The sequence below is a fragment of the Pan paniscus genome, chromosome 15 (assembly GCF_029289425.2).
Source record: "Pan paniscus chromosome 15, NHGRI_mPanPan1-v2.0_pri, whole genome shotgun sequence".
Taxonomy (NCBI): domain Eukaryota; kingdom Metazoa; phylum Chordata; class Mammalia; order Primates; family Hominidae; genus Pan; species Pan paniscus.
Window position 1 is genome coordinate 58,317,774 of NC_073264.2, and position 27,889 is coordinate 58,345,662.

General features: G+C 35.3%; 1 protein-coding gene across 2 annotated transcripts in view; it reads right to left on the bottom strand.

Moving 5' to 3' along the window:
- The window catches only part of EXOC5 (exocyst complex component 5), a 64,212-nt gene that overhangs the window by 6,536 nt on the left and 29,787 nt on the right, over positions 1-27,889 (bottom strand). For both annotated transcript variants that reach the window (XM_003831669.5, XM_008957027.4), the window contains exons 6-15: positions 26,194-26,222; positions 24,568-24,677; positions 22,862-22,906; positions 22,617-22,757; positions 21,543-21,625; positions 20,380-20,589; positions 18,581-18,728; positions 11,171-11,279; positions 8,187-8,307; positions 6,847-6,933 (exon numbers count right to left, since the gene is read on the bottom strand). In XM_003831669.5, the coding sequence (XP_003831717.1) occupies positions 6,847-6,933; positions 8,187-8,307; positions 11,171-11,279; positions 18,581-18,728; positions 20,380-20,589; positions 21,543-21,625; positions 22,617-22,757; positions 22,862-22,906; positions 24,568-24,677; positions 26,194-26,222 (1,083 nt within the window). The remainder of the gene's footprint in view (positions 1-6,846; positions 6,934-8,186; positions 8,308-11,170; positions 11,280-18,580; positions 18,729-20,379; positions 20,590-21,542; positions 21,626-22,616; positions 22,758-22,861; positions 22,907-24,567; positions 24,678-26,193; positions 26,223-27,889) is intronic.

Consider the following 27,889-nt stretch of genomic DNA (forward strand, 5'->3'; position numbering starts at 1 on the left):
ATTGTTCTGTTATGAATGTACACTGCTGTACCTTTAATAAGTCCATTGCACATTTTCACCATGTAATCTATAGGCATTTTTTCTGCAGTGTTAGCAACGTTACCTTGTCACTATTATCACAGTCACCTTGATTTGGAACCATTTTGGCTATTTCACTACCAGTCCATGAATGAGCAACTGGAGTCTCACTGATGTTAAAAAATTCTTTTGATATTCACTTCATCCAACTTACTGATGGACTCTAAATGTATTATTTTTTGTATATGTAAGAAGTCAGACGTCACTTTTTTCTCACTTGAAATATCGAAATCTTCAAAGTCACCACCTTGTTCATCCTCTTCACTGAACATAGTTGAAGGCCAGAGGTTGTGCCAGGCATGCATAACTGTCTTTAGTCACTGTGTTCCAAGCACTGGCAACAGCATATACAGCATCTTTCATGCTCAGCTCATTCTGAAAACCTTCCATACTCCTGCCTCTGTTCACCATTGCTAGTATGCTGTTCAAGAAAGTGTTCTAAGAGGCCGAGGTGGGAGGATCACTTGAGGGCAGGAGTTCGAGACCAGACTGGCCAACATGGTGAAACCCCGTCTCTACTAAAAATACAAAAATTAGCCAGCCATGGTGGTGGGTGCCAGTAGTCCCAGCTACTCAGGAGGCTGAGGCAGAAGAATTGCTTGACCCGGGAAGATGAAGTTGCAGTGAGCTGAGATGGCATCACTGCACTCCAGCCTGGGCAAGACTCTGTCTCCAAAAAAAAAGTGTTCTGAGACAGGGTCTCACTCCATCACCAGGCTGGAATGCAGTGTGATGATTGCTCACTGCAGCCTGGACCTACCAGGCTCAAGTGATCCACCTACCTCAGCCTCCTGAGTAGCTGGGACTACAGGCACATGCCAGAACACCTGTCTAATTCTTAAATTTTTTGTGTGTAGAGACAGGGTCTCACTATGTTGCCTTAGGCTGGTCCCAAACTCCCGGGCTCAAGTGATCCTCCTGCCTCAGCCTCCCAAAGTGTTGGGATTATAGGCCTGAGTCACCATGCCCACCCAAGAAAGTGTTTCTATATTTACTCTTCATTGATCTAAAGAAACCTTGGTCAGAAGACTGAATAAAGTCACATTGGGAAACAGTATGACACGAACAGTTGTCAAGGAATAACAAAATCTTGTAGTTGTTATCCAGTCCAGCTTCCCTGCAGTATGTGTAAGCCACTAGTATAAAATGTTTGTAAAACCAATCAGAAAAGACATCCCTGGTTATCCATGCCTTTTTGTTAGCATAACGGTGGACCCAACAAGAAATTCCCTCCTTTGAAACAATGAAGATGCAAGCTTTAGCCTATTACAGCAAGCTTACACTTATACATGCCTGCTGCATTAGCACACTCTAGCACAGTTACTCTGTCCTTGGCATCCTCAATTTCTGTAGGAGCCATCTTATCACCTGTATTGTCAGTGTCTTCTTGGGGCAGTAATGCCAAAATAGTCGTGTTTCATCAACATTATAGACTTATTCTCACACCAGATTTTCATCAGCAACAACCCTGGCAAACTCATTAAGGAATTTCTCTGCTGCTTCATGACCAGCAGATGCTTTATCACAACAAACCTTTAAAAACATAACGCTGTGTCTGTTCTTAACTTTTGGCAAACGGCCCATTGAACAGCCACGATTCCCTTCCATTTTCAATTCATCATGATAGATCTTTGCTTGTTTCATGATCACCATACCATTAAGTAGCAATGTATTCATTGCAATGCTGACAGATCCACTCTTTCGATACATAATCAAGACCTTCACTTTTAACTTTATGCAGTGTTTTTATATTTTTCATTAACTTCTGTTCATCACTTTCAGCACAGAGTTTCTCCTTCTGTTTCTTCAGGTAATATATGGTGGTCATTCCAATACCATACTCTTCTGTAAGACATTTCACACACTTACACCGCCATCCTGTTTGTCCAGCAGCTTTGATAAACGTAAGTGCTGCTAGGCATGGTGACTCACACCTGTAATCCCAGCACTTTGTGAGGCTGAAGTGGGAGGATCACTTGAGCCCAGGAATTCAAGAACAGCCTGGGCAACATAATGAGACCCTATCTCTACATATAAAAAAAAAATGGCTGGGTATGGTGGTGTGCAGCTGTGGTCCTAGCTACTCAAGAAGCTGAGGTGAACCCAGGAGTTCAAAGTTGCAGTGAACTATGATTGCGCCACTGCACACCAGCCTGGGTAACAGAGCAAGATCATATCTCTAAACAAATTTTTTTTTATTTTTATATATTTATTTATTTTTTTGAGACACAGTTCTGCTCCTGTTACCCAGTCTGGAGTGCAGTGGCGTGATCTTGGCTCACTGCAACCTCTGACTGCCAGGTTCAAGCAATTCCCCTGCCTCAGCCTCCCGAGTAGCTGGGATTACAGGCTCCTGCCACCATGCCCGACCAATTTTTGTATTTTTAGTAGAGATGGGGTTTCACCATGTTGGCCAGGGTGGTCTCAGTTCGAGACTGAGCCACTGTGCCTGGCCACCAAAAAAAATTTTTTTTAAAGATAAACAGGCTGAGTACAGTAGTTCACACCTGTAATCCCAGCACTTTGGGAGGCTGAGGTGGGTGGATCACTTGAGGCCAGGAGTTTGAGACCAGCCTGGCCAACATGGCAAAACCCTGTCTCCACTAAACATACAAAAAATTAGCTGGGCATGGTGGCGCGCACCTGTAGTCCCAGCTACTCGGGAGGCTGAGGCAGGAGAATCGCTTGAACCCAGGAGGCATGGGTTGAAGACAGCCAAGATCACACCACTGCACTCCAGCCTGGGCGACAGAGTGAGACTCCACCTCAAAAAACAAAAACAAACAAAAAGATAAACATAAAGTTTCCTCTTGTTCTTATCACTGTTAACCTCAGGGGTATCTGTAGGCCTTTTTGAGATTCCACAACATCTTTATACCACAGAGCACAGAATAAGGAGAAAAAAAAGCACACACACAGGTCTTGGCTGCACGTGGGGCATTGTGAGCCACCTACCATTGGCATGTCCAGCCTACACACATGCCATTTTATTATTCTTTGTAGGCATGCTTGTTGTAGGGGGGGATTTGGACATGCACAGAAAATATTTATCACAGCTGAAGAGGGTTGGGTGGGTCTTTTTTCCCTTGTGGATACTCAAATAAACCGTGTGCTGTGCATCTGTATTTTGACTGTGCCCTGTCACATGAGGTCAGGTGTAAAATTTTCCACTTGTAGGGTAATGTCAGCACTCAAAAAGTTTCAAGTTTCAAATTTTGAAGCATTTTTATTTCAGATTTTTGGATTAGGGGTGCTGAATGTGTACAGAATGCTTCCGGTGGAGATAGGGAACTTATGAAGAATGGCCAAGGTTGGGAAAAACACTGAGTCTCACAGTGTAAGGACAATCAGAAGGATGGATAAGCGGTACTAAAGATCCAACTGAGAAATGAGAGCATAGATTTGCAGTGGTACCAATAACGTACATGTTATGTGATATTCTCCAACAGTGAGGAGTCAACCAGTTATGGGAATAAAAGAGACTGCATCTATCAGAGGTTAGGGTCTGTAAGACAGTTGTGATTGAAGGAAATGTACTTTAGGGTATTTCAAGAAAGTAATTCAAAAGATGGACCAAGTGATATAAGCACAATAACTAAAGAAATAAAGCTAGGAAAAGGATAATAGATTGGCATAAGATGAAGAGATTAACAGACAGAGGTCCTGCTGAAGTCAGAAAAATCCCAGGACCAGATGGCCTTACTAGTGAATTCTACCCAACATGAAGAGAAGAATCGGCTGGGCGCAGTGACTCACACCTGTAAGCCCAGCACTTTGGGAGGCTGAGGCGGGTGGACTGCCTGAGGTCAGGAGTTCAAGACCAGTCTGGCTAACACAGTAAAACCATGTCTCTACTAAAAATACAAAAAAATTAGCTGGGTGTGGTGGTGTGTGCCTGTAATTCCAGCTATTTGGGAGGGTGAGGCAGGGGAACTGCTTGAACCAGGGAGGTGGAGGTTGCAGTGAGCCAAGATCGTGCCACTGGACTCCAGCCTGGGCAACAGAGGGAGACTCCGTCTCAAAAAAAAAAAGAAGAAGAAGAATTAACACCAATCGTTCTCAAACTTTTTCAAACAATGGAAGAACTGATTACACTTTCAAACTCATTTTACAAAGACAGCATTACAGCGATACCAAAGCCAGAGAAGGACAATACAGGAAAGAAAATTACAGGCCAATATCCCTGATGAATAAAGATGTAAAAAAAAAAACTAGCAAACTGAATTCAATAGCACACTGAAAGGATCATACACCATAACCAAACAGAGTTTATCCCTGAGATTCAAGGATGGTTCAGCATATGCAGATCTATAAATGTGACAGACCACATTAACAGAATGAAGGATAAAAATCACATAATTGTCTGATGATGTGAAAAAAAAAACGCTTCTGGTAAAATTCAACACTCTTTCATGACAAAGACTTACAAACAAATTAGGTTTGAAGGAATATACCTAAAGATAATAAAGATCATATACGACAAGCCCACAACTAATATCAAAGTGTGAAAAGCTCAAAGTGAAAAGCTCAAAGCTTTTCCTCTAACATCAAGAACAAGAACAAGGATGTCCACTCTCACTACTTCTATTCAACACAGTAGTGGATGTCCTAGCCAGAGCAGTTAGGCAAGAAAAAGAAATAAAAGACATCTAAATTGGAAAGAAAGAATTAAAACTGTCTCTTTGCAGATGATATGATCTTAGATAGAGAAAACTCTAAAGACTCCATCAAAAAATAGAACTAATAAACAAATTTAGTAAAGTTGCAAGACAGAAAATCATCATACAAAAATCAGTTGTTTTTATACATTATCAGCAAACTATCCAAAAAAGAAAGAAAAAAAATTCCATTTACAATAGCATGAAAAAGAATAAAATATTTAGGAATTAACCAAGGAAGTAAAAGACTTATACACTGAAAACCATAGAACACTGCCAAAAGAAACAAGTAAATGGAAACATATCCCGTGTTTAGAGCTTGAAAGAGTATTGTTAACCTGTCCATACTACTCAAAGCAATTCAATGCATTCCCAATCAAAATTCCAAAGGCATTTTTCACAGAAATAGAAAAAAAAAAAACACTAAAATTCTTATGGAACCAGAAAAAATCCTGAATAGCCACAGCAATTTTGAGAAAGAACAAAACTGGAAGCATCGTACTTCTTGGTTAGAAAATATATCATACAGCTACAGTAATTAATGCAGTATGGCACTGGCATAAAAACAGATACACAGCCCAATGGAACAGGATACAGAGCCCAGAAATAAATCCATCCATTTATGGTCAACTGCTCTTTAACAAGGGTGCCAAGAACACACAATAGGGAAAGGATAGTCTCCTCTATAAATGGTTCTGGAAAACTGGATATCTACACACAGGAAAATGAAATGACACCTTTATCTTATACTCTACACAAAAAAAACCAACTCAAAATGGATTAAATTTAATATAAGACCCACAACTATAAAACTAGTAGAAGAAAACATAAGAAAAAAGTTTCTTGACATTGATGTTGGCAACGACCTTTTGGATATGGCCTCAAAAGCACAGGCAACAGAAACAAAGACAAATGAGACTGCATCAAACTAAAGAGCTTCCGCACAGCAAAGAAAACCATCAACAGCCTATGAAATGGAAGGAAATATTTGTAAACCATAAATCTCAGAGGTGTTTAACACTCCAAACATATAAGGAACTCAAACAACTCAATAGCAAAAAACTAAATGATCCAATGATTAAAGGCAAAGAACCTGAATAAAAATTTTTGAAAGAAGACATACAGATGGCTAACAGGTATATGAAAAGGTGCTCAACATCACTAGTCATCAGGAAAATGCAATCAGTTATCACTTCACACCCATTAGGATGGCTCTTTTCAAAAAGGCAATAGATAACAAGCGTTGTCAAGAATGCAGGTAAAAGAGGACATTTGTACACTGTTGATGGGGATGTAAATTGGTACAGCCATTAAGGAAAAGTACAGAAATTCCTCAAAAACTTAAAAACAGAGCTACTATATGATCCAACAACCCCATTTCTGAATATCCAGGCATACCTTGTTTTATTCTGCTTTGTTTGACTGTGTTTCACAGATACTGTGGTTTGTTTTGTTTTTTTACAAGTTGCAGGCTTATGGCAACGCAAGTCTATCCGTGCCACTTTTCCAACAGCATGTGTTCACTTTGTGTTTCTGTGTCACATTTTGGTAATCCTTACAATATTTCAAACTTTTTCATTACTGCTAAATCTGTTATGGTGATCTGTGATCACTGATCTTTGATGTTACTATTTTAATTGTTTTGGGGTACCATACCCATATAAGACAGTGAACCTAATTGACAAATGTAGTGTGTGTTCTGACTACTCCAGTTAATGGCTGTTTCCCTGTCTCTCTGCCTCTCCGTGGGCCTCCCTATTCCTTGAAACACAGTAACATTGCAATTAGGACAATCAATAATCCTACAATGGCCTCTAAGTGTTCAACTGAAAAAGTCACATATTTCTCACTTTAAATCAAAAGCTAGAAATGATTAAGCTTAGTGAGGAAGGCATGTTAAATGCCAAGATAGTCCAAAGTAAAAAACTTCAGGATCCAATAAAAACAACACTCTAATAAGGATGAAGGCAATATGTAAAAATAAAATCAAATGTAGCAATATGGTGGAATTAAGATAAATATTTTCCTTCTCTACAAAGTATTTTCATGCTGCTATAATATGGTGTTTTTATAATTTAAAAAAATGCAAGATACAAAACCAACAACTTGCCTATCAATGCCAGTATCCAATTTCATCTCCATTTGTTCAATTATTTCTTTTTTCTTCTGAAGGCATTCAGATAACTTAGGAGAAGAGCTATTGTATATTTAAAAGGGAAAAAGAATCATATTAATAGTCTAATATTTTCTAAAAGTTTTTCATACACCTATGTGTATTACATTATATACATTTATAAATATATCCATATATACACATTAATATTGTTAACAAATCCAAGAAGCATATAAGAAGCAAAGTAATTATTTAGCATTCACTATGCCCAATTCATTATAATAGACTAAAAACAACCGATTAAAAGGGAAGGAAGAGGACCACTTAAATTTGTTATTTTGATCTCTGAGGAGACATCTCTCAAGAATATAAATGTGACTTTAAAATTTTGGAATTATTTGGTTTTCTTTATAAACAAATATCTAGTGTAATACCAAGAAAAGTTATAGACTATCATCACCAGAGTTTTAAGAATACAGTAAATCATACTATAAAATTTGGAGGGTAACAGCCAATCCAGTTGTACTTTTAAAAACCAGACAACCATATTTGCCTTCTGAATGCTATCAGAATGTCAAAACATTCAAAATATTAAGAAATAGGCAACCCTAATAATTGTGTGAATTCTCTGCTTTGTGGCATAACAGCTCTTAAAAAGTAAATTTCCTTTCAAAGTATGATTCAGGGATTACAAGTGACTGTTATCTTTGAGACTGTTTCTGGACTAGTCTTGGCATATCAATGTTTACAACAAAATGTCAAAAAATTTTATATGAGTATTTTTCCTCTTACATAATAGTGTTAAACAGATAATTCTGTAAAGCACGTTCACATATACACCATCTTATTTAATTCTCAAATGCTTTATAAGTTCACATAAATTGATATGAAGATATAAACCAAACCTTACTCTAATGCCTCATTAAAATCTGTCCCATTAATCTCACAAAATTTTTTGTATGTATCTTTACATTATAACAAGTGGGTACATGGACTTTGTCTATCGGATCTTTTAAAAGATGTCAAATTTGCTGAGTTTCACTAAGCTGGAGGTCCTCTTTCACATGAGATTTCAGTTTTAGGTTTGTGACAGATTAAATCTTTTGAAATACACCAAAATTAATAATATAGTGGAAAGAGAAAACAGAAATGCAAGAAGAAACCGTATCTAATGTTTTATTTCCTAAGAACTTTTATATTTTTATTTCATTTCACTTGTCCAGTTTGACATTTTTTGTGAAAATGTACTTTTTAAATTTAATGAAAGAATATATAGATCATGTAGAATGCTATAATAGTCACTGAAATATCAATGAAAATCAGATAATTTGACTAACCTTATTAGTGGCATAAGGTGATCATTAAACTGTTTGTCAAAAAGATGAAAAATAGTATTGGCCTGTTGCACAACGTCCAAAAAATAAAGATTTGCATTCCTAGAATCTGAAGAGGGAATTCCTAAAACCAGAAAGCATACATATGTTAGAATCATCCTTGAAGAAATTCATCTTGGCAACAGAAAAAAAGAATGTGGTTTTTAAATCTGTAACATAAAATAAATGACACCACTATTTTAATACATCAATAATGACTTCTGTGGACAGAAGAGGAAAATCAAGCTTAAACTTATACTAGTAAAACTCATCCAAAGTTATTTTTATGCCCAGTGTTCACCATCTACTCAGCCTTCATGATTCACGTGAGCCATGAATACACCTCCACATATTTCTTATAACCAGGCCTCTTTATCTCTGATAACAGTTCGAATAATTTTCTCATTGGTCTTCCTCATTCAAGTCTCTTTACCTTTTATCCTAGATACTGCTGCCATAGTAATATCTCTAAACTGACACATTTCACTTACTGTGCTCTACACTATTTCCTCAAAAATACTCAAAATGTCCTATCTACAGATTACATTCCTGATTTTATTCTGGAATTTATTCAGAATAAAATAAAAAGGGAATCAAGCCACTCCATATTCTGACCTCAAAATGTCAGCTGACCTCTCTGGATTTCCATTTCCTCCTTTTTGTAAAGAATAACAGATGAACTCTAAGGTCCTAGATGTTTATGTTTCTAGCTAAAAGTAAAAGACTTAAGAGACTAAAGAAAATATGCATAGCTAATGAGAAAATACAGGCTTGACACATAGAGTTCTTTATAGAACAATGATTTTTTTTTTCTTAATAATGGAAAACAAAGGTGTTTCCCTCTGCCCCCCTGCCCCCGCAAGTAAAAGACAAGATTACCAACTGGTAAGAAAATTGAAGGCTTGAATAACAAATGAACTTTACAAGAGAAAAAAACAAAATCAATACATATGTAGAAAATATGAATCATTGTTATTAATGAAAGACATAAAAATTAAGGCAATATTGATGTACTTTTTTTCTTTATAGGCATCAGAACTCAGCTACAGTGTAAGTTTTTAACCACGAAATTAAAATTTTTAAAGAATATTCAATAATTACAGAAAAACTGGCACACACAAACAGTCCAGCAGCGGCATAAGTTACTGGGAAAAGAAACCTTTAGGAAAATAGCTTAAATCAAAACAAAAAATTCTTGGGAGGCTGAGGAGGGAGGATCGCTTGGAGCCAAGAGTTCAAAAACAGCCTAGGCAACAAAGCAAGACCCCAACTCTACAAAAAAAGAAAAAATTAGCTAGGTGCAGTGGCATGCACCTGTAGTTATAGCTACTCAGGAGGCTGAGGTAGGAGTATTGCTTGAGCCCAGGAGTTCAAAGTTGCCATGAGCCATGACTGTGCCACTGCACTCTAGCCTGGGTGACAGAGCGAGATTCTGTCTCAAAAATAAAAATAAAAATAGGGGCATATCAAAATTATTATATATACACACTTTTTTAAATTTTTTAATCCCTTACTCAGTTTTACTTTTCTTCATTGCACTTTCTAATCATTTGTCTATCTTCTCCATAAGAATATAAACTCCACAAGTACAGGAGTAGGCATTTAATAAGCATGTGTTAAATGAATGAATTCTGATGAGTGGTGGCAGACATTAACAGATAAAAATTTCATTGTGATAAGTGCTATAAAAAAATTTAATGCAATGAGAAGATAATAAGGATAACTGGGCTGGGAGAAGAGGGCTACTTTAGCTAGGGTGATGATCAGCAATGCCTCTCTGAGAAGACAACATCTTAGTTGAGATCAGATGATTGAAAAGCCAGCCATGAGAAAAGCTGAGGCAAAAGGATTTTGGGGATAGGGAAACACCAAGTGCAAAGAGACTAAGCAAGGAAAAACAATAAGGGTCAGAGTGACTGGGCAGTGAGAAGAAATGCAATGAGAGATGATCAATACATACCAGGCCAGATAAAAAGTCATGCTTCTCTACAGTTTGCTGTTGTTTTCCCCTTAAGAGTAATAGGAAACCACCACAGAGTTTTAAATAAGGAAATAATTAAACTGGCTGTTACACGAAGTCAGTAATGTGGAGAGGCAAGAATGTACACAGGGAGACCAGTTACAAGTAGACAGAGATAATGGTGTTTAAATTAGGGTGGCATCGGTGAAGATGGAGAAGAGTACATGAATTTGACTTATGCCTGGAAGTATACTGACAGGATTTGCTGATGGATTGGCTATCAGGATTGATTTCTGAAAAGGAGGAATTGAGGAACTCCTGGGTTTTGTTGAGGATTGAGCAAGTGGGAAATGGTAATGCCTTTTAAAAAACTGACATACAATAATCACGCATATTGGTAATGCCTTTTAATGACAAGGGAAGAATGGGAAAGGAACAGGTTTAGAGGGAAGATAAAGAGTTTCATTTTGGATATGTTAAGTTTGAGATGACCATTGAACAGGTGAAGTAGACAACTGAATTAATGAGACAGGACTCAGGTCATTATTATGCTACCAATACTAACTACTAAGACCAAAAGACCAAAAGCAAAGTAAGAATTTTAATTTGAATCTATTTTTTTCCAGACTTAGTTTTTAATACTTCTCTTTCTAAATTTTACATTACTCAATTCCCCAATCAGAATTGTTTTCGCCTTCATTTTGCTCCTCGACATTTTCTAACTTACAGCATTGTAAGACATTGTGTCATACATTGCAGTGACTTAGGTAGCTTATTATTCTATTATGCCATATGTAAACAATATGAGAGAACCATTCTGTATAGCTTTCAGCACCTGGCAAATCCTTGCATTATAAAAGCTCAAACTTCATTGCACTGAACTGAATTTGAGACACAGAGATGATTATAAGCAAAACAACATTATGCATATAGTTTAACCAAGCAGAATCAAAAGAATTTAACACAAGTGTAACACAAATATACTTACCAGCAAGTCCTGTTTCCAAAGCATAATCAATATGCTCAATACATAAAAATTCCACAAGAATGGTAAAAATTCTGAAGGCATTCCTTGGTAAGTCAGAAGGATCAGAGAGCTTAAAAACAAAAACCAAACAATATCACTCCTCAAGTCTACCTTTTGAAAATGCCAATTTTTTTTAAGCAATCAATTTTTTATAGGATGTAGTCAGTGTTTCAGGTATGAAAATAACTCACAGCTCCCCCCATACTGCGCGTGCATGCACAAATACACACACACACAATTACAATGCTCCATATTTATCTACAACTCTCCTGACTTAGAGCAATGTTTTTCAAACTTGGATTGCAATCCATTAGTGAAATCCAAGTATACTTTCATAAAATGTATACCCATATATATATATATATATATATACCCCCCATATATGTATATATATACACACACACACACATATATATATATGTATACACACACACACACACACATACATACATACACAGGGCTAACATGTAAAATGCATTTCTTACTGTGGGCCAAAGAGGTTTGAGAGCCACTGATTGAGCAAAGAACAGTCTAGTAAAACTCAGAACAAAAAGAATTCTTTGTTTTACTGGGGAGTAAAGATGGAGAAATTAATAATGGATGCACCATAAAATATAACTGGTTCAAATAATGGTTTTACCATTTCCTGATTAAGTGAACCTTTGAGATGTTATTTAACCCCACCCATGCCTCAATTTCTTCATTTGTAAGATGGGAATAGTATTAACAGTACTTACATTCTAGCCTTGAGGTAAGAATAAATACGAAAATAAGCATAAAGTGTTTTTAGCACAGTATTTGCACATAGTGAGCTTACAATATTCATTTTGGTGCTGCTGTTGCTGTTAAACTAGCTATTTAGTAAAATTATTAGTTATGCTGGGAAAATAAAATCCTTTTTTAACAGTCAGCAAATTACTCTTGACTTCTTATAATTGCTTTCTATATTATTTATACATTGATTTCTGCTTCTGTCAAACCTATTTGTAGTCTTAATTCATGTGTCCTCTTGGGGTTAATACTTATTATCTGATGTATCAAATTAGAAGTTGATAGGAATTCTATAACCCCCTTTGAATTCCCACTGATTATAAATACTGATTTGGTATTACTCAGCTTCCTTCCTGGTCTTATTAATACTACCCAACCTTTACCCCTCCCTCATCAGTCTCTCTACTCCAATATTCACCCTCCTCCTCTAATCACTGATGCTCAAAAAATGCTCTTACCTTCTTCACAAGCTATTCTTACATTCCTCCTATTTACATCCAAACATCCATGAATAATAGACAGAAGAGGCAGATGGAAAATTGGTAAGGATATAGAAGACTTGAACAACATAATCAACTAAGCCTAACTGACATTATACAATACTCCATCCAACAACATCAGGATATATATTTTTTTCAAGTGCATACAAAAAAGATGGACCATATTCTGGGCTAAAAAAACCACAAGTCTTAATAAATTTAAAATGGGTTCACATCATACAAAGTACATTCTCTGACCACAACGGAATCAAATTTAAAATCAGTAACAGAAAGACATCTAACAAATTCCTAAATATTTGGAAACTAAATAACATATTTCTAAATCACGTTTGGGCCAGAACAAATCAAAAGCAACATTAAAAGGATTTGAACTGAATAAAAATAAAACACAACATACAAAAATTCTGGGGATGCAGCTAAAGTAGTATTTACAGGGAAATTTGTAAGACAAAACACCCGCATTAGATTAGGAAAGAAAGTTCTCAAATCAATGACCTCAGCTTCCACCTTAGAAAACTAAAAAAACAGGGGGTTTGGGGTGAGGGGTGGGGATAAAACTCAAGTAAGCAGAATAACAGAAGTAATAAAGAGTAGAAATTGATGAATACAAAACAGAAAAACAACAGGGAAAAATTAATGAAACCAAAAGCTGGTTCTTCGGGGGGAAATAAATCAGTAAAATGAATAAATCTCTAGCCAGATTGATCAGAAAAAAAAATAACACAAATTACTATCATTAGGAAAGTGGTGACATCACTGTACGCATTCTACAGATATTAAAAGGATAAGAAAATATCATGAATATAATTTTATTCCAATAAATTCAACAACTTATGTGAACTACAAAAATGCTTAAAACATACAAACTACCAAAGTGGACTTAAAAAGAAGTGGATAACCTGAATTGTTCTGTATCTACTAAAGAAGTTGAATTTGTAGTTTAAAATCCTCACACACACAAAAATTCAGGCCCAAATGACTTCACTTGTGACTTTTACCAAAGAAAGAAAGAAAGAATACCAATTCTACTCAAACTCTTCCAGAAAATTGAGAGGGGTGGTGGAAATATTTCCCAACACATCCTATGAGGCCAACATTACCCTGATACTAAAACCAGACAAAGACATAAAAAGGAAAAAAAGCTGGGCGTGGTGGCTCACACCTGTAATCTCAGCACTTTGGGAAGCCGAGGCGGGCAGATCACCTGAGGTCAGAGGTTCAAGACCACCCTGGCCAACATGGTGAAACCCTGTCTCTACTAAAAATACAAAACTCAGCCGGGCATGGTGGTGGGCGCCTGTAGTCCCAGCTAGTTGGGAGGCTGAGGCAGGAGAATCGCTTGGACTGAAGAGGGGGAGGTTGCAGTGAGCCGAGATCGTGCCACTGCACTCCAGCCTGGGCGTCAGAGTGAGACTCCGTCTCCAAAAAAAAAAGGCAAAAAAAAAAAGGCCAATATCCCTCATGAACACAGATGTTAAAATTCTTTACAAAAGTTTAGCTAACTTAATCCAACAATATATAAATATGACAAAAGGTCAAAGGTCAATTGATGACCAACTGGAGTTTATCAAAGAAGAAATGCAAGGCCAACATTTGAAAATCAATCACTATAATTTACCATATTAACAGAATAAAAAAGTTTTGCATAACATCTAACATCTAATCCTCATAGAACCACTCAGCTAAGTAGGATAAAATAATTTTCTCAATCTGAAAAAGAACATCTATGAAAAACCCAATTAGTATCATACTTAATGGTGAACGATTAAATGATTTATTCTTAAGATCAGAAATAATGCAAAGTGTTCACTCTCATCACTTCTATTCAGCACTGTACTAGAAGTCTGGCCAGTACAATAAGGCAAAATAACAAATAAAAGACATCTATATTGGAAAAAATAAGTAAAACTGTATTTACGGGCTGATAATATGATAATCTACACAGAAAAGCCAGTGGAATCTACAAAAAAAAAAAAAAAGGCAAATAGAACTAATAAGTGAGTTTAGTTAGGTTGCAGGTCTGAACCCAAAAGTATCTGAGACAAGTCTCAATCAATTTGGAAAGTTTATTTTGCTAAGGTTAAGGACATTTCCATGACACAGTCTCAGGAGGTCCCGCCAACACATGCCCACCTAAGTTGGTAGGGGCACAGCTTGGTTTTACACATTTTAGGGAGACATGAGACATCAATCAATAGGTGTTATGTACAGTGGTTCTGTCCGGAAAGGCGGGACAACTTGAAGGGGTGAGAAGGTGCTTCCAGGTTACAGGCAGATAAGAGACAAACAGTCGTATTCTTTTGTCTTTGACCACCCTTTCACTGAATATACAATTTGCATATCAGAAGTGGGTAGAGGAATAATCACTTGTGCCTTAATCTGGCTCAGTGAATCTACATTTTTACATAAACAATAGGACAGAGGAAGCAATCAGATATGCATTTCTCTCAGGTGAGCTGAGGGATGACTTGAGTTCTCTCCTTTGTCCTGCAACTGTGAAGATAAGTTATAAATTTACATTGCCAAGGTGAAATTCAATAAAACTGTTTTAGGGGAAAGATCTTGAGGCCCACAAGGAATTCCTATCTTACTTAGGAATAAAATGGGAGGCAGGTTTGCCTGATGCATTTCCCAACTTGAGTTTTCCCTTTGGCTTAGTGATTTGGGGGTCCAGAGATTTATTTTCCGTTCACACAGGATATAAGAGCAATATATAGAAATCAACTGTATTTCTATAGACTAAGTTAAACTAGAAATTAAATATAAATCTTAAAAAGACCATTTACATATGCTTATAATGGCATCAAAATATGTGAATTCTCCCCAAATAGAACTACAGAGTCAATGTAATTCCAATCAAAATCTCAGACTTTTTCAGAAACAGACAAGCTATTATAAGACATAATACAAAATGATTTATATAAAAATGTTAGAGGACTTAGGACTTACACTACCCGATTCAAGACTTATTATAAAGTTACAGCAATCAAGACAGTACAGTACAGGCATAAAGACAGACCAATGGAACACAAGAGTCCAGAAACAGACCCACATATAAATGGTCCATTGATTTTTGACAAAGGTTCTAGAGTAATTCAGTGCGGAAAGGATAGTCTTTTCAATAAATGAAACTGAAACAACTGGATGCCTAATTATAAAATTATGAACTTTGATCCACAATACTGTATAACTTAACTCAAAATTGATTATACATCTTAACATAAAGCCTCAAACTATAAAAGAAGAAAACATAGGAGGAAAACTTTGTAACCTTTGGTTAGGCAAAGACTTCTTATATATGACACCAAAATATATGACACCAAAATCACCATCGAGAACAGAAAAGTATTATTAAATTGGATGTCATCAAAATTAAGAACATCTGTCCTTAGAAATACTGATGAGAATAAAAAGATAAGCCACAGGCAGAAAAAAAATGTGCAAATCATATCTGATAAATTGTAACAATATAGAGTGCTCCAAAAATAAGAAAACACACGATTGATTTTAAAATGCACAAAAGATCTGAACAAACACTTCACCAGAGAGTATATATTGACGGCAAATAAGCACATGAAAAGATGCTCAACATGAATCATCATTGCATTAGGAAAATGAAAACTAAAACTATAATCAAATATCACTACACACTATTAGTTTGGCAGCTTCCTAAAAAAAAACCATATGATTCAGTCATATCAATACTAAGTATTTTTGAGATTTATTCATGTTGACACATGTAACTCTACTTCACTCATTTAAATTGTTGTATAGTTTTCTACTGTATGAAAAACACCAGTTTAACAATTCTCTTTTTCATGGACACTGAGAGTTTGCTTTTAATTTTTCACCATGAAAAAAATGCTGTTATGATGTTATACATATCACATGAACCTATGAGTTTCTCTAAGAAACTGCCAAATTAATCCTCAAAATAACGGTACCAATTTCACTCCCATTGGCGGTGGGTGACAACTGCTTATTGCTCCACTTCCTTAACAACACTTGGTCATCAGACTTCTTAATTTATCCCAACCTAATGAATAAGTTGCATTTCCCTATTAGTGAGACTGAGTATTGTACTAGTGATTTACATTTTCTTTTTGTAAACTGCGTATGCGTATTCTTTGACTTGTTTTCTATTGATTTATATTCACATGTATAATTTACTGTCTCAATATAAATACAGATTATATACATCAACATAAATAATTAAGACTGCCTCAACTCTCAATCCACTACCTAAAATCCAAGTATCTCAGTTCTTTATTTGCAAACTAACAACCTCACAGGGTGGTTATATGATGAAATAAGTTTACATACATATATATATATACACACACACACACGTATGTAAACTACATACAAACAAGATATATATACATACACACACACACACACACTTAAAATGCTTAGAAGAGTGGCACTTCTCAAAAGAAGACATTTATGCAGTTAACAAACATGAAAAAAAGCTCATCATCACTGGTCATGAGAGAAATGCAAATCAAAACCACAATGAGATACCATCTCACGCCAGTTAGAATGGCAATCATTAAACAGTCAGGAAACAACAAATGCTGGAGAGGATCTGGAGAAATAGGAATGCTTCTACACTGCTGGTGGGAGTGTAAACTAGTACAACCATTGTGGAAGACAGTGTGATGATTCCTCAAGGATCTAGAACCAGAATTACCATTTGACCCAGCAATCTCATTACTGGGGTATATACCCAAAGGATTACAAATCATTCTACTATTAAGACACATGCACACGTATGTTTACTGCAGCACTATTCACGACAGCAAAGACTTGGAACCAACCCAAATGCCCATCAATGATAGACTGGATAAAGAAAATGTGGCACATATATGCCATGGAATACTATGCAGCCATCAAAAAGGATGAGTTCATGTCCTTTGCAGGGACACAGATGAAGCTAGAAACCACTATTCTCAGCAAACTAGCACAGGAAGAGAAAATCAAACAACGCATGTTCTCACTCATTAAGTGGGAGTTGAACAATGAGAACACATGGACACAGGGAGGGGAACATCACACACTGGGGCCTGTTGGGGGGGTGGGGGACTAAGGGAGGAATAGCATTAGGAGAAATACCTAATGTAGATGAGGGGTTGATGGGTGCAGCAAACCACCATGGCACGTGTATGCCTATGTAACAAACCTGCATGCTCTGCACACGTATCCCAGAACTTAAAGCATAATTTAAAAAAAAAAAAAAGGAGTGTCTGGAACATATTATGTACTATAAAATTATTAGCTACTATTATTTGCTTCATACAATCTTTTGCTAGTAGTATCATTTACAAATACTTTATCACTCTGACTTATCTGTTTATTTTGCTAAACTGTGTTTATTAGAGAGGAAAATCTAAGTTTTAATGGAGCCAAATCTTCACTCTTTCCCTTTGATGTTGATGCTCTTAAAACATTGTTCTTTCCCTGATGCACCATTTCTTCATGAGAAAAGTCTAACTGTCCCTTTCACATCTTCATTTAATCCTACATAACAAAAATTTGATCTGCTAAACTTTAATTTAAAGTTATATTCACATTTATTCCTAATTTTAAAATTATTCTGTTCTCCAAAATAAAAATCCTATCTTTTATTACAAAAAATAGTTGTTCCTAATCAGAGTAAATTTATATCTTAGTAAAACAAGGTAAGACTTAAAATACAACTACATAGTCAATTCTCTCTATCTGTAAGTTCTGTATCTGTGGGTTCTGCATCAGCAGATTCAACCAGCCACAGATTAAAAAATATTCAAGAAAAAAAAAGAGAATGGTTGCATCTGTACTGAATATGTACTGTCATCATCCCCTAAACACTAAAGTTACAACTATTTAGAGATTTACGTTGCACTAGGTAATGTAATAATATATATAAATAATTATAAGTAATCTAGAGATGAATTAAAGTATAAAGGAGGATGTGCATAGAATATATGCAAATACTACACACTTTATATAACAGACTTGAGCATCCACGATTTTGGTATCCTCGGAGGTTCTGGAATCAATTCCCCACAGATATCAAGGAACAACTGTATATGTAAAATAAATTTACAATCACTCTTACCCTATGACATCTTTCAAAGGCTTGTTTGGTTTCTTGTAAAAGATTAACCACCACTTCTTGGGATAGAAAAGTCTCCCCATGAGTATCGATACTTGGCCCAAGTGGTAAGTTGGTACGCTGTCTAATTCTTTCCTTCAAATCTTGAATACTAGTACATCATAAAGACAAGTGAAAAAAAGAAAACATTTTACTCAGATTTCAACTTTGAGTACTTCCAAACTTAGTATATATCAACAACAACAACAAAAATGGACCAATAGCCAAGAGACCTAATTTCTAATTCCAATAACTAGTTTTGTGAAATAAAGTTAGCCCTGATCTCTAAACGGAAGATTTTCATCTGATAAATGAGTAGATTTGGACTTCTAATTTCTGAAGTCGCTTTACAATTCAGCCTTACAATTCTGACTCAATAGTAAAACTTGCTGGGTTTCCTTAGAAAGTGAGCTATTCCAAATAGGTTGGCATTCTAAATAACGAAATAGTCCTGTTTAAAAAGAAACCTTTAAAAGTTTAACAATTTTAAAATATAGTCATTTTAAGATTATGCACATTTATTCATGATATTAAAGAAGATATATTAAACATAATTTAGCTATTCTTAATTACTGAGGGTCACCTGAAACACTTATATGGGGTATCTTTGGAAGGTTAAACTTTTTTTGCTCTTAGGATATGTAACTTGAGACTACCGTAAACACACACACACACACACACACACACACACACACACACACACACACACACAAATTCCTATTATTCATTAGTTTTCCTCTTCCCTTCCTTGCTACTACCTTTCAGGTATTACCTCTTACTACTAATTTTAACTCTCTCTAATCATTATTTAATACACAACAAAATGGGAAATAAGAAAACTGGTTTCGATATATACGTGTGGGGATTCTGGACTTTGAGTCCACCAATGTCATTCTGTCTCTTTTTAGAATCTGGGTTCCAGGCAGTTAAAGCCTGGTAGCTAAGATGCCAACTATTCTTGGAGCAAGATATTTTCTTCTAGTCTGTAAATAATTGTAGGCATTAAGGTATTAATTTAATAGTTTTTTATGCTAAAAGTCTCTGAACAAAACTCATCAATTCAAGGTACTTAAACTACAAACTATTTTCTATTTTTTTCACACCTGCAACAGTAACAAAAAAAAGATGCGTTTCCTGGTCAATAACCTGGAACTTATTCTATCTAGAAAAAAAAAAATGAAAGAAACGATGGAACTTTTTATATTACTAGTGTTCTGCTCGATAGTTTTAAAACATTATTTTTTAATTGACAAATATCTGCTTTACTTTTTTTTTTTTTTTTTTGACACGGAGTCTTGCTGTGTCGCCCAGGCTGGAGTGCAGTGGCGTAATCTTGGCTCACTGTAACCTCCGCCTCCCAGGTTCAAGTGATTCTCCTGCTTCAGCCTCCTGAATGGCTGGGATTACAGGTGTCTGCCACCACGCCCAGCTAATTTTTGTGTTTTTAGTAGAGATGGGGTTTCACCACGTTGGCCAGGCTGGTCTCGAACTCCAGACCTCAGGTGATCAGCCCATCTCGGCCTCCCAAAGTGCTGCGATTACAGGAGTGAGTTACCACGCCCGGCTTACATTTCAATCATGTTATGTTAGGTCATTTCAACATGTGGTTTAAGAACAAGATTTGATCAATAATATAACAATCTGGATTAAAAGAACTCTTCACAGAAAATTCTAATGATAGTCAACATTTGATAATTTGCCCAAATATAATGAAGTTATTAATGTCTTCAGTTTTAACAGAAGTATTTAACAAAAATACTCACCCTCCTGTGCCAATGGATCTCTTTTGATGGTTTTTCGAATCATAATAGCGCTGTAGGATCATAGCACTTCTGCTTTTCAAATATCCAGTCTCCACCTCAATATAGTTCTCCAAATAGGAAATGAAAATGGATTTGATAAGCTTAGACAAGAAAGTCTGTTTATCAGTACCTAAATTAAATTCCATCAGCTTGCTGGAAAGATTGGTGGTTCTTTTCATGAAAAAGGGGGAGAAAAAGATTAATATACGTTTTAGGTATAGTAACAATATTAAGGAATACAAATTTTTACAACGTGACTTTCATGACTTATGTTAAGCCACCATTTCTTAAACTCTGGGAGAGTACTAATGATGCAGAGATCAACTCTACAGGGCTACATATAAATACAGTGAAATATTACGAACAACTTTACGGTTTTGAGAACTGTTATAAATTCCTAGGAAAAGAACTTGTGAGGCAATGAACTAGTCCAGAAATGGCGACAGTGGCAGATTGGCCTCAAGTATGTCTAATGCCATTCATCACATGGGACCCAAAACAGAGTACTGAGAGATCTACTGTCTGTTCACCCTCTTTTGTTTTGTCCTTGTGGACTTTCCCTCTAATTTTCTATTTCCCATTGCTGAAGATAGGGTCATAACAGTGTTGTTGTTGAGATGGACTTCCTCATTATGGTAACTTTGGAAAAACCTTCTCCCAAAATGAAGACACTGAAGAAGAGTAATAGGGTTGGGAAAAGTCAAGGAAAAAAAAAACCCCACAAGACTCCATATGAAGCTTCTGAGACAATCTCTAAGAGTAACACTGACATTTACAAAAGCACAAGACAAATTCCTACAGAAGATTTAGAGCTGAAATTGTCATTTGTTAAGATTACATCACTTCCTTTTGCAGTTTCTAAAGTTTTGACTGCAGATAAATGTAATTACACTAATGCTTAGAGAAAAAATAAAGCATAACATCCAATTCCTGACGTTAATGTATTAAGAATGTTGCACAATACAGTCTTGTACAATATAACTAGTCTATACAGCTAAGCATTTAATGCTAAAACGTAAACTGGTGACAAACTTATTCAAAAATACCTGAATACTTCCTTGTTTTTTATCAAAAAAATTTAAAAAATCTGTTATCTATTATTTTCTTAATCATTAAAAATTTACCTTGTATACAGATCATAGAGATTTTTGAGATATTGCTCTGCATCAGACTTCCTACATTCTTCTAACTGCTCTTTCACAAAACTCTAAAAGAAAAAGGTTAACATTCTGTTAATTAGGTAAATATTAAATTCTACAACTTCTCAACATATTTTTCTTTTAAAATTCACTCCACAGTTTTGAACCTTTCTGACTTACAATCCAATCAAAAAGGCAATGTACAGAAAACAAACCAATCATAAAATATTTTAAACAGGTTTTTACATTTTACCACTTCTCATATTTACCTGTAGAGGATCTTTATCAGTCTTAGGAATAATACCTTTTCTGTTAAATTGGCCTATTCTGCTCTGTGAGGTGCATCAAAAAAACAAAACTGAGAGTACAAACAATAGAGTCAATTCCTTAAGGCAGCATCTCCCAAACTGAGTTCCAGGTAACACTAGTGTTCCTTCAGATGTCTATAGGCATTACTCCAAAACAGGGTTTCTTAGACAGTAAATGTGTGAAATGCTGTACATTACATACCCACTTCTAGAGAATGACAATACTATCAAAATTCCTGAATTGTGTTAAAAAAAAAAAAAACAAACACTTATTGAATGTTGTTTAATCCAGTTGTAAACAGCTTAGGAAATGTTATCTGAAAGTACAGTGATATGGGGGTAAATTAAATTTCTGTGTTTTCCCTTTTCAGGTTAGTACCATATTATTAAAAATTCTACAGACTGCTCTTGTAATTCTTGTTCAGTTTCACAAATGACATCTACTGGTGAAGGCAGGGACCAAAAAAAAGAAAAATCTTCAAGGCTATCTTACCACAATATATTATACTACTACTACGAATACTACACAAATTTCAAGCATGTTCTCTGATGATACTTATTGATTAGCACTTTCTTCTTGGTGAATACGAAACATTTTTTAAAAAGCATGAGGATTCCTTTCTCCTTAACTAGATTACTATTTCTAAGGTCATTACATAAGTAAACTAAATTTTAAAAATACTTTTAAAATATAGGGAAAAAATTACATATTGCCTTAAAAACTATTTAATTTGTTACTATTTAAAATTACCTGTAGTTTGATTTCAAATACATTTTGAATAAGTTTAGCCAGGACTGTTTCTGGATTACTGAAGATATCTCCAACTTGTTTGTTCACTCTTTGACAGAGTATTCCAGCATCTTCAAATATATCATTTCTCAAATAAGCACCCTAAACAGCAGAGACATTTTACACAGTGAACATATAATTTCTACATGATTTTAAAACACCAATTAGCATAAAATAATATCCAACAAAGTGTACTGTTATGTTACCTCCTGGCACTGCTTTATATAAACATCAACACAATGGGAATAACCCTACAAGGAAGAAACACATTGTTATTATTCTGATTCAATTATAATAATTATTTCAAAAAAAGAAGTGTTATATGTCATAAAGCTATGACTATTTACCAGTAAATGGCCAATAGCAACACCTGTTGGACTTAAATAAAATTAACTGCAGAAAACCAGTAACTTGATAAAGGTATCGTCTCCCTAGTCACTTTCTATGATAAAATTTATCAGTTGGTACATATCCTTGTTGAACTTTAGACTAAAACAAGAAAGATGAAGTATGTAACTGAGTTCTTTAGAGTAATTTTTGTCCTATGATCATCTAGCCATCTCCTTCAACTCCAAAACACACCCACTCACACCCACCCACACGCATACACACAAACACACACATACACAGAGAGTCAAGGTCTTGGGAAAAGGTTTTACATATATATATGTATGTGTTTTATATACATATAAAAATATTTATATATTAAAAAGTGTGTGTATATATACGTGTGTGTGTGTGTGTGTATATATATATGTGTGTATATATATTTCTTTTTTTTTTTTTTGAGACAGGATTTCACTCCTGTCACCCAGGCTGGAATGCAATGGTGTCATCTTGGCTAACTACAACCTCTGCCTCCCAGGCTCATGCGATCCTCCTGCTGTAGCCTCCCGAGTAGCTGGGACTACAGGCACATGCCTCCCCTCCGGCTAATTTTTGTATTTTCTGTAGAGACAGGGTCTCACCATGTTGCCTAAGCTGATCTCGAACTCCTGAGCTAAACTGATCCACCCGCCTCGGCCTCCCAAAATACTAGGATTACAGGAGTGAGCCATTGCGCCTGGCCTTCTCTAGCATTTGGTTTTCCTTGCAAGAATCTGGACAGTTGTATTCAGCTGGTAGTTTGGAAATTTACTTTTTAAACTAAATGTATTTTAATAAAATGTGTTTAAAACAAACTGATTTGTCATTAAGCTCACCATAATGAGATTTTTGCCTATTAATAAATCATACATAAAAACCAGTAAGGAAAGCAATATAAAGTGCACTACTGTCTCAAGAGCCATTCTCAATACTCATTCAGATTTTACCAAAATGAAAAGTCCAACAAATAGCTTCCCCTTCCCTAATCTGATACAAATCAAAGAAACAGATTGAAGGAAGAACCATTTCTTTAAGCACTTTCTTTGCAGAAATACACTCCTACACAGGGATTCTCTCCCCAGTTCAAATTCTAGGAAAACAATTCCGTAATACAAAATTCTTTTGTATTACCTCCTGAGGTCCCCTGGATTTAAGTCTCTTACTAGTCATGTTCCATCTACTCTCTGGTTCCTATATCCTACAGATATTTACGGTCGCGTTTTCTTTCTTTTCACCTATATTATAATATGTGAAAGCAAAAAGGCAGACAATATGATTTTCTTTATCAAAGTATAAAAATTCATCAATATTTAATTGATCAATTAATTTTAATTCAATATTAATATTGAATATAAAACCTTAAATATTAAATATATAACATTCAATACCATTTACAGAGTATCAAATGTACAAATTACTCAAAACAGTGAAAATTATCACTGTGATAGTTACATAATGAATGCGGGAAATCAGAGACTATAATATATAGAACTTACACAATTTCCATAGCCTTGAACACTATTCATTTTTAATTCCTACTATTTACCTTAAAATGAAGTAAAACTGCTGCTACTTCTCTCATTCTGGAGATTTCACCTCTTCTTTGAGCACTGGTAAACTCCTGAATCAGCTGGCATTCTAAATCATGGTATTTACCTAAAAATAAAGTCATTCAGCTACACTGAGGCATACAAAGCATCCACGTTATTTAAGAGTATCTACATTATTTACAAATATAATGACTATGAATATAGCTTTCTTTTGAAGGAATTACAAAAACAAATGAGATTATAGGCCGTGAACCTAGCCCCTGTAATATACTGTGGCATATAAATCTATATTTTCAAGACAAAAAACTTCCAAACTGGCAAAATTACTGAGCTTTCCAGGGTCTGACTGTCATATGCCACTGTTACTTAAACCAGTAGCTGACTGGAAAAAATCCTCCAGATGCTATTTCTGATAGCAACGCACATGAAAAATCCTACACATGGAAAGGGTGAAGAGGACTACAGAACTCTTTACTAGAGTTCTGATGCCTCTACCTAGAACAATAGTGGACTGATGACTGAACACCAAATCTCATCCTGATAATATGCAGTATTTATATTTTTTTCATTTTCTTTCTTTTTTTTTTTTTCGAGACAGTTTCTCTGTGTCACCCAGTCAAAGTGCAGTGGCGCGATCTCGGCTCACTGCAACCTCCACCTGCTGGGTTCAAGCGATTCTCCTGCCTCAGCCTCCTGAGTAGCTAGGATTATAGACACCCATTACCACACCCAGCTAATTTTTGTATTTTTAATAGAGACGGGGTTTCACTATGTTGGCCAAGCTGGTCTCGAACTCCTGACCTCAGGTGATCCACCCGCCTCGGCCTCCCAAAGTGCTGGGATTACAGGTGCGAACCACCATGTCCGGCCCTATTCACTATATTCTTGAGGCTAGTATGGTTCTTAACGAACACCTGAACTTCAGACTAATCTATTGTGATCAAAAATATTCCCAGGAAGTCTAACTAGCTGTGTCATCCTTATTCTAAGACTTTTTGGGAATATAGATGAATCTTTGAATCTTCTATGCAGTGGCCTACTCTAAATAGTGACCCCAGCTACCACGGAACCTGCAAATTTAGTGGTCTTTTCAAAAACCTAGAATGATCTAACCTAAACTAAAATCCAAGACTGGCAAGAACCAAACTAATCATGTAAGGAGTTAAATAGATACTGAAATGCTTATATAATCTTAAAAAAAAAAAAGAGAGAATCTTATTCGGAGATAGATGTATGGAAAGCACAGGATTTCCAAAATGCACTATTAAATTAAAAATGCAAGGTATAAAGCTATTTATATAGTATGGTAGCAATTATTTAAAAATAAATGAGGATAGAAGTACATATAAATATCTATACATACACATACATATGTACACACACACATATATAGAATTTATGTCTTATGCTTGTATATCCATAGATTATTCTGCAAGAATATCCAAAAAACTGGTAATGGTTGTTTTGAGGGAAGAGAAATCAAACTCAGGGATCTTCTATGCAGTAGCCTACTAGGGTAGGAAGATGCCATTGTTCCTGCTTTTTCTCCTTTTGCTGTTTTATTTTTACACAAGTAGTTTTTTTACTTATTAAAAAAAAGGTAAAATAAATACATCACTTACTTGCAATTTTGGATTTAACTTCTGAAAATCTGAAAGACAAAAACCAACGATGAGGTTTGTTAGTTGTGACAAACATCCTATGGCAATGTAAGATGCTAACCAAATGGGAAACTGGGTGCAGGAGATACGAGAACCATCTGTACTATCTTTGCAACTTTTCTGTAAATCCAAAACCATTATAAAGTTAAAAGGTTATTGTAAAAAGAAAAAAGACAAAATCAGAGGAGAGAATTCTGATAGGAAGCATGCCAGGTGATAAAACTTAATGTAGGTAGGTAGCTGGTTCTCATTTAGGAAATTCACATTGAAAATCAATTCTCTTTTTAAAGAATCAACTGCTCTGCATAAGACACTAACAACCCAGCCAGTCCCAAAACTGACTTACTGTTCTTACTTTTATTTGCTGGTATTTTAAATACACTTGATTATTTGTCTCCCTCCCCATTCCCATGGTTGGTATTTTTAAAAATAAAGTTCCATCATTATTATTCAAAAGAAAAAGATGATCAAATAATATATTATATGATGATATATTAATGACAAATGATAAGACCCAGCAATGTGCCTAGCAGAGTAGCCATTCAATCTTTACAAATTAAAAAACTAAAATACCACACAGTAGAATTTTTTCAAATCTCAAATATCTAAGTGAAATGCATAGCATGAAAAAGAAATATTTTAAGATTGTGTGCAATTGTTTGAAGAGAGAGGAGAGTGGCTGGCAAAAGAGATGCCAAAGACAAATGAAGAAGGAAACAAAAATTTAGAGTGTTATACAAAAATGATGTATCAAAGTCACAGTAGATCAGATCACATATAAGGCCATATTAATCTGTGTGAAAAAATTGAATCTATTTAGGATATATGTTCAACTCCACATATATATATATACACACACACACACACACACACACTCATATTCACCACCACTCAGGTACATACTTCTCTTATGGTTTTGTTTTGGCCTCTTCACCAAGCCTTGGAGTTGAATATATATCCTAATTAGACATATATATATATACACACACACACACACACACACACACATTCATATTCATATATATATGTATATATGCATGTGTGTTCTGGAGTGGAAAAATAGGATGAAGATAGGGTAGGGGGATGCAGTCAATAATTATTATGAGCCTATTTTGAGCTAGACATTTTACCCATTTAAGTAAACAGTCCAATTCTGAAATGACATAAAGTTAAAGAGAAGTTTTGGTGGGTGACTTTAAAAAGTATTACAGTAAGTTAAATCATAATGCTGGGCAACTACCAGATTATTATTAAGAATGATAGATGATCATTATTGCTAATTCTTCATGATAATCAGAGTTGAGAATAAAATAGATACATTTTTAGGGGGAATTCATTACATGTTTGGGAGATAATGGTTAAGCTAAGTACAGCAATATATCCATATTTTACCTGTTCCTGAAGATCTTCAAGTATGAACAAAAATAACATATTATATGTCTATTACTATGTATCATTTGTAATATATTAAATCATATTTCTTTCAAATATTCACATGGAGGAAGTACTATTTTACCAACAGTTTATTAAAGAGTCTGACATTCCATACACTAGAAGAAATCATGAAAAAATTTCCTTCTCAGTGGATAGTTTATTTTAGGATGAAATCTAACTTAGTAATGGCTCTGGGGCCTTGCATTTTAAAAAAAAGGGGTTC